Source organism: Megalobrama amblycephala, linkage group LG18 (assembly GCF_018812025.1).
Source record: "Megalobrama amblycephala isolate DHTTF-2021 linkage group LG18, ASM1881202v1, whole genome shotgun sequence".
Classification (NCBI taxonomy): domain Eukaryota; kingdom Metazoa; phylum Chordata; class Actinopteri; order Cypriniformes; family Xenocyprididae; genus Megalobrama; species Megalobrama amblycephala.
In genome coordinates, this window is record NC_063061.1 from 30,828,872 (window position 1) to 30,837,071 (window position 8,200).

Below are 8,200 nucleotides of genomic sequence, written 5' to 3' on the forward strand. Positions count from 1 at the left end.
CCTGACACCTCACACTTCTGGAGACTCCAGGTAGGTTGCAGTTCTGGAAAATGGTGGCGCTGGAGACTAAAGGGTTCCTGATGGTTTCACACTTAATTCTTCACCTTAATTCTTAATTCTTTTGCAGTTAACATGCGTCTTTTCTTTTCCACCTGTTTTTGTATGACCCCGCTGACCCAATGAGCGTTTTGCTGTCCATTGGTCATGCTTTAACTTTGCAATTTCTAGTATTGCATTAGTATTGCGTCCTTCTCATGAGTATTTAATCATTTTTGACTTTTCAGTCTGAGTTAAATCTCTTTTTTGGCTCATTTGGCCTGTAAAAGAAAACCTGCCTAATAATTCTGCACACCTGAATAATAGGCGTTTTTCATTTCCAGCCTTCATGAACTATTATGTATCACTTATAAATGATTAAAAACAATATTAATGGTAGTTATTAAGATTGATGTGGATTGGAATTGGTAAAATGTACTTGGAAAAAAAATATGATCAGAAAATCAACTTGCCTAATAATTCTGCACTCCCTGTATAGTAGTAAAATAGAATAATATGTGTGTGCATACACTTCATTCCATGTTGGTTAATACTGGCAGATAAATACAGTGTAGTGAACTTGGCAAGCAAGAATATGCCATTTGTTGTTTTAAGAGAGATCCACTTAATTTTTGTTTTGTAATGTGCAGCTGTAGTGAGAGTATTTCATGTGTTTGTTGGTGTTTTTGCTCTTTTTGCCTTTCTGCACCAAAACACAGATCTGATCTGCTGTCTGCACTGAGACGAGCCATAGTAATACAGAAGAGGATCTAGAAAAACACTTGTGCTCCCCAAACACACAGCCACCAGGTAAGCAGCATATGATGAATCTCCCTCCCCGCTGTTTCCTCCAGCTAAATGAACACAGTGGTACAACAAGATGCCATTGGTTGGAGCGAAACACACCACAAACTCAATCAGCACAGCGATAGCCATAATCACAGCTCTCCTTCGGTTGTCTGAAGATGATGTTGCTAAGCGGTTAGACTTTACACTGAGCACATATATTATGGTAAAGTAGCTCACTAAGGTGACGACTAGCGGCAAGAAGAAGTAGAGACAGGAGAGGATGGAGAACAGGTACACATAATTCAGCACTGTAGGGTCATTGTGATGCAGTACGTCATGACAAGTGACGCCCACATCCTTAATATTAGCCGTTTGTCTCATTGAGAGAAGTGGCACCGTACCAGCGAGCGCCAGCAGCCAGACCAGCACACACCCACATGTGGCTTTCCTTGCACTCCTCCAGGTTAGAGAGGTGACGGGAAGCGCCACGGCCAGCAGTCTGTCCACACTCATGCACATCATCAGCAGTATGGAGCAGTACATGTAGCAGTAGTAAGCTGCACTGATCACACGACACGCCACCTCACCGAACACCCAATCTGAAGAGTTCAGCTGGTAGTGGATCTTCAGAGGCAGCAGCAGGGTGAAGAGCAGGTCCACACACGCCAGGTGAGACATGAAGATCACCGCTGGTTTCTTCGCTTGAATCTTACAGGTGAACGTCAACAATGCCAAAGCATTCAGGGGCAAACTAAAGAGGATGATGAAGATGTAGAACAAGGGCATAATGCGTGTGACCAGCAGGCCTTTAAGAAAGACAGCAGACTTGACTGCGATGTTTAATGTCTCGGGGATGTGGTTTGTAGTGGTGTGACTATATGCTGCTGCATTTTCCCTAGAATGGGTTAAAAAACCACCTAGACCAGGGCATTCAGAATCTGCAACCAGCACAAAACACAATGAGTGAAAGTCACTAAAAAAATGCAAGCATGAGATCCACCTCTAAACATAACGATCACTGAGATGAAGCCCATCAGGCGCCTTGATATCAATTTGAAATGTTAGTCAAGACTTGATCAAGATGCTGCATAACATCATTTTAAGGTCAGTTTGGACGCCAATTTCTTCCAGTGGCAATTGGGTGAAAAGAAACTGGAACTGGTTTAATGTATATGCAGGCCAATATGTTTGCATTCAGTTTACATCAGTTATTAGCCCCTTTCACACAGCAATCCCGGTAAATTCCTGTAAAATTACCAGAATGACTTTACCGGTAAATAAACAAATATGCTTTTCACACAAGCAACAGCGTTCTGGCTTTTTACCATTAAGAAACCATTCACGCATCGGCACCAAAATACCGGTAAATTCTGTGATGTCAGTCATCATGAAATGATCTTTAAATGCTGCGCCGTTGTTTTCATCCACCCACATGAGGAGAAGCACTTTAGTTTCAGTATCTGTTCAATTTGACAACATTTTTTGATGTCTGAGTGACGGGCATAACAGATGATCAAACGGGGCGTGTGTTTGCTCTTAAAAAGATGTGCATAATAGTATCCAACTGCAGAGCTGCAGTGCTGAAGAATGGAAATGAAGGCTGGGTTTGCCAGAACCAAGTTACCGGTATTTTTGAAAAGGTCCTGTTCACACATGATCTCTTACTGGTAATTTACCAGTATGTGACTTTATGTGTGAAAGGGGCTATTGACAGCAATGATTTGTGTTTTTTCAACATCAAGGTGCCTGCAGTGAAGTGTATCGTACAAAAACTTTACAAATGAAATTTATATGAATAAGCCACCAATTCTGTAAAACGTAAATAGTTACAAATGAGATTGATGAGATTGTGTTGCATATTACTGTTATTTGTTGTTGAAGAGTTGAGATTAATGCTGATTCTGTAAGGCGGAAGAGGCGGAACACAGTCTGTAATTAAAAAGACCATTAGTGAAAGCTCTCATAATACCACCAGAGAATAATTAAGAGAATCTGGACACATTTTTTTAAAAAGGCTTTGATGGAGATAATTATATTGGAGGAATTTCATTTCAAACTTGGATATATTTATATTGCATGAATGATGCACATTACATGCAGATAAACACAGAACCTCCACACACAGACACACATATTCACTCGTGCCCATTAAAAGGCTGCTTATGAGACTTTTGTGAAATACACTTCCTTAAATGTTGCGATCCTATCAGATTTATGATAGCAACCTGATTCGTAACAAAGCACTGTTCGCCAGAGGAGAACTGGCCCCCCGACTAAGCCTGGTTTCTCCCAAGGTTTTTTTTTTCTCCATTTTAACACCTATTTGCCACTTGTTTGCCACCTGATGTCACCTGTTGGAGTTTGGGTTCCTTGCCGCTGTCGCCTTTGGCTTGCTTAGTTGGGGACACTTGACATTTGACTTGACATTTGATATTCAAAAGTATTCTTGACATTTATTCAACAGTGCTTTGATCTGCCTGCATTGACACTATTCTTGAAGAGCTGCTGTGCAGCAAAAATTATGTACCAGTTATCACTGTAAAGCTGCTTTGATTCAATCTGCATTGTAAAAAGTGCTATATAAATAAAGGTGACTTGACTTGACTTAAATGTAATAATCCATCAAGCAATATTTTATACATTGACAACTACAGATCACCTCACAGTCCAACCCATACATAGCTGTTACTCTCATATGATAAAATAAGTTTTTTTCTATCACCCATCTGTATTATATACAGCACAGTGTTATCATTAACTAAAAATAAAATTAAATTAAAAACTGTTAAATTTTATAAAAAAATGTTAAAAACTAAAATAAAATATAAACATTAGATGAAAATGTAAACTTAAAAAACCTAAACAAAAATTAGACTGAAGTAAAATAAGTTGAAGTACTAAAATGGAAAAAAAATAAAAGCTAAATAGAAATTAAAAAAAAGACATAAGGCAAGAGCACTTAACAAAATTACTAAAACTTAAGCTTAAAATGGAAATATAAAAATAAAAGCTATACAACAAATTTTATATTAGTATGTAAATACCAGTACAGCAATTCAGTGAGACATAACTGACAAATGTCTTGGAATTCAAAATGATCAGATTATGTTGGTTGAGTTGATGTACTTACCACTGCGTGTCTGCGCAACTATAATTAAAAGCAAGACAGTTTTCACTCCCATGATTACAGATCAGATAGCAGTTTCTGTAAAATGTACTTTTGAACAACTTAAAATGGTCAAATTTCTGAATCCTAAGATTTGATTTTCCTCCTAAGACAAAAACTGAGATCAAGTGCCCTGCAATAAAGGAGAGAAGATCTCAAAGAAATAGGACACCGCCTTGCCCAAACTCTTCTCACTCATGTATGCAACCCCCCTCCCCCCCTTTCATGTTCATGTTTTTTTCCCTTTCATGTTTGGTATCATTTTAAATGTCTCAGTGCGATCGGTAAAATGGTCTCAATTTTACAGCAGTCACATGAGTTATGAAAAAGATTGAAAACTCAGGAGAATTCTGTTCTCCTTTTGGGTGATGTCTCTTCGAGATAACTGATAACCTTCTTATCTCCCCCGAAACCAGGAGCCGGTGTAGTACATTTTTACATTTCTTTTGTTCTGCTCTGAGTATTTAAGGGAAAGTGCAAATCAGTCATGTGGGACATTCTGCAAACAGAACCACCAGTGATGGGTGAATTATTAGAAATATTTATCCACCACTGTATGCATTTCTTACTCTTAGAGTCATCTTTGAGCAATTAATGTTATGTTTATTAATTTGAATTGGCTTCTAATTGTCTAACTATGTAATTGGCATGATACATTTTTACCTGACAAATAAATGTTATTCTTGATTTTTTCTGCATTATTCTTAAATCATTATTTCTAGTAGATTATCGTGAGTTTGGTATTACCGCAAATCAGTGTCCAGGATAGGTCATACGGGAAGGCTCAATGAACGGAGCATGGGGCACATCATTTGAGACTTTTTCGATTTCTGTCTATCACTGACTTAGTAAGTTGCAGTTTTCGTAAATATACAAAACTATGCTTTTTGTTACAAGTGAGCAGAGCGCAACTGACTTAAAGGTACAGTACAGTCCAAAAGTTTGGAACCACTAAGATTTTTAATGTTTTTAAAAGAAGTTTCGTCTGCTCACCAAGGCTACATTTATTTAATTAAAAATAGTAAAAACAGTAATATTGGAAATATTATTACAATTTAAAATAAAGTAAAGTAATTTATTCCTGTGATCAAAGCTGAATTTTCAGCATCATTACTCCAGTCTTCAGTGTCACATGATCATCTAATCATTCTAATATGCTGATTTGCTGCTCAATAAACATTTAATGTGTACAATTGTACAAAATATTTGTGTACAATATTTTTTTTTTCAGGATTATTTGATGAATAGAAAGTTCAAAAGAACAGTGTTTATCTGAAATCTAATCTTTTGTAACATTATAAATGTCTTTACTGCCACTTTTGATTGATTTAATGCATCCTTGCTGAATAAAAGTATTCATTTCTTTAATTTCTTTTCAAAAAAATAAAAATAAAAATTCTTACTGACCCCAAACTTTTGAACGGTAGTGTATAATGCTACAGAAGCTTTGTATTTCAGATAAATTATGTTCTTTTGAACTTTCTATTCATCAAGGAATCCTGAAAAAAAAAGTACACAACTGTTTTCAACATTGAAAATAATCATAAATGTTTATTGAGCAGCAGATCAGCATATTAGATTGATTTCTGAAGGATCACGTGACACTGAAGACTGGAGTAACGATGCTGAAAATTCAGCTTTGCATCACAGGAATAAATTACTTTGTCAAATATATTTAAATAGTACACAGTTATTTTAAATGTAATAATATTTCACAATATTACTGTTTTTTACTGTATTTTTAATTAAATAAATGTAGCCTTGGTGAGCAGACGAAACTTCTTTTAAAAACATTAAAAATCTTAGTGGTTCCAAACTTTTGGACTGTACTGTAGATATTTATCCTCTGTCTAAGAATCAGATCTGGCGTGTCTGGGATCAAGGAAGTACATAATAGGCCGATGTAACTTCCTGTGTGATACCAAGTCCATAACGTATGAATAATTGAAAGCACGAGATACCCAGAATAATCAAATATCTAAATTAATACATAATCAATCATTATGATTATTTCATAATTAGAAAAACAATCTAGAAAATATAGCTGCGAGCAGCGATGGCGGGCCCAAGCCCGGTGGCACCGCCACCCCGGTGGCTTCAGGGCAACTGTGCACAGCGGGCAATAGGCACTTAAAACGGTTAAACATCAAAGGACTATGTCAAATTCACTCCACATTTACTGCACTACAAGGTGCCACTATAGAGCCCCTCCTCCCTGCCCATTTTCAAAGGATTACATGTGCCAAGTTTTAACATTATTCTGATGAATTTTGAAGCAAATCAGGTAAAAATAAGAGGGTGATCTCAATGTATGCTGAAAGTGACACATTTTCTGCTTCCAGTTGGTGGCGCTATGACTTTGAATCACAATAGTCACATCCATGTGATCAGCCTTGTACAACGAAGACTAAGCCGAAGTTTCATCAAAATCAATTAATGTATGCAGAAGTTATAACACTTTGTTTCCCTTTTCTTGCCATAAATTCGTTGCCTCGCCACGGCCAAACCGTTTGAGATATCCAAAATCCGTTTGCAATTAAACAACTTCAATGTGTTAGCAACAAGTTAAAAAAAGCTTGGTGTAAATTGGATAAACCCTGTAGGAGTAGTAGTATAAAATTCATAGCCTGTTTTTTCAAAAAATTAACATTCAAACCAAAATAGCTGACTTCCTGTTGGTCGGAGCTAATGAATGTAAATTAGAAAATTGTCCGGCTTGATGAGAACAATATGTGTACCAAGTTTGGTGACTGTAGGAAAAACAAACCCCCCCACTTTTGTCAAAAGGTGGCGCTACTGAGCCCCTCCACCACGCCCATTTCTATGGCTTTGTCCATGTCTACTGGTTGACAATATTGATGTGTGTGTCGAGTTTCATGCAATTTGAAGCATGTTAAGAGCCTCAAAAACACTCAAGAATATTATTACAGTTTGACCTGTTGCCATGGCAACAATATTTCAAATATCAAAAATCCTGTCATAGGTCTACATCTGCTGTGTATTGACATTACACTGATGAAGTTTGAAGCAAATCAGGTAAAAATAAGAGGGTGATCTCAAAACATTTCAAAAAGTGATACACTTCCTGCTGCCAGTTGGTGGCGCTATAACTTTGACTCACAATAGTCACATACATGTGATCAGACTCCTATAACGAACACACTTGTGAAGTTTCATAAAGATCAATATATGTATGCAGACGTTATAACACATTTCCTGTTTCCTTTTTCTCGCCATAAATTCGTTGCCTCGCCACGGACAAACCGTTCGAGATATCAAAAATCCCCTGGCAATTTTAATCATCAGTGTCTTGACTTCATGCTGACCGAGTTTGGTGGCGATCGGATTAATCGTCTAGGAGGAGTATATCAAATTCCAGAGCATGCGTTTTTCAAACAACCCTTAATAGCTGACTTCCTGTTGGCGTGACGTTTAACTTAGAGCACGAAAGTTGTTCGGCCCGATGAGGTCTATATGTGTACCGAGTTTCAGACTAATACGTGCAAGCGTGTTTAATATATGGACCAAATTTTCAGACCTTTTTCAAGGGGGCGCTGTTGAGCCCCCCTGCCACGCCCGGGTACCAGCTTCTGCCCGGCCCTGTTGGCCGCGGATTCCAATGTGTGTGCCAATTTTCAAGAGTTTTTGAGCATGTTAAGGCCCCCAAAAAGCCCCGGAAGACGGAAAAAAAAAAAAAAAAAAAAAAAAAAAAAAAAAAATATAGCTGCGAGCAGCGATGGCGGGCCCAAGCCCGGTGGCACCGCCACCCCGGTGGCTTCAGGGCAACTGTGCACAGCGGGCAATAGGCACTTAAAACGGTTAAACATCAAAGGACTATGTCAAATTCACTCCACATTTACTGCACTACAAGGTGCCACTATAGAGCCCCTCCTCCCTGCCCATTTTCAAAGGATTACATGTGCCAAGTTTTAACATTATTCTGATGAATTTTGAAGCAAATCAGGTAAAAATAAGAGGGTGATCTCAATGTATGCTGAAAGTGACACATTTTCTGCTTCCAGTTGGTGGCGCTATGACTTTGAATCACAATAGTCACATCCATGTGATCAGCCTTGTACAACGAAGACTAAGCCGAAGTTTCATCAAAATCAATTAATGTATGCAGAAGTTATAACACTTTGTTTCCCTTTTCTTGCCATAAATTCGTTGCCTCGCCACGGCCAAACCGTTTGAGATATCCAAAATCCG

At 37.9% G+C, this 8,200-nt stretch overlaps 1 protein-coding gene across 1 annotated transcript; it reads right to left on the reverse strand.

Moving 5' to 3' along the window:
- Positions 1-553: 553 nt before the first annotated feature.
- LOC125252296 (proteinase-activated receptor 1-like) lies at positions 554-2,259 on the reverse strand. The gene is made up of 2 exons (XM_048165483.1): positions 2,187-2,259; positions 554-1,763 (listed from the first exon to the last, which is right to left on the reverse strand). The coding sequence occupies exons 1-2, from the start codon at positions 2,257-2,259 to the stop codon at positions 703-705; spliced, it is 1,134 nt and encodes a 377-aa protein (XP_048021440.1). The 3' UTR covers positions 554-702.
- Positions 2,260-8,200: the final 5,941 nt, after the last annotated feature.

Excerpts from the sequence above, each read along its gene's own strand:
- LOC125252296 (XM_048165483.1), bottom strand. The coding sequence starts at position 2,259 with ATGTGGGTGGATGAAAACAACGGCGCAGCATTTAAAGATCATTTCATG. Across the intron at positions 1,764-2,186 it reads TGACATCACAGAATTTACCG|ATTCTGAATGCCCTGGTCTA; the intron begins GTATTTTGGTGC and ends TGCTGGTTGCAG.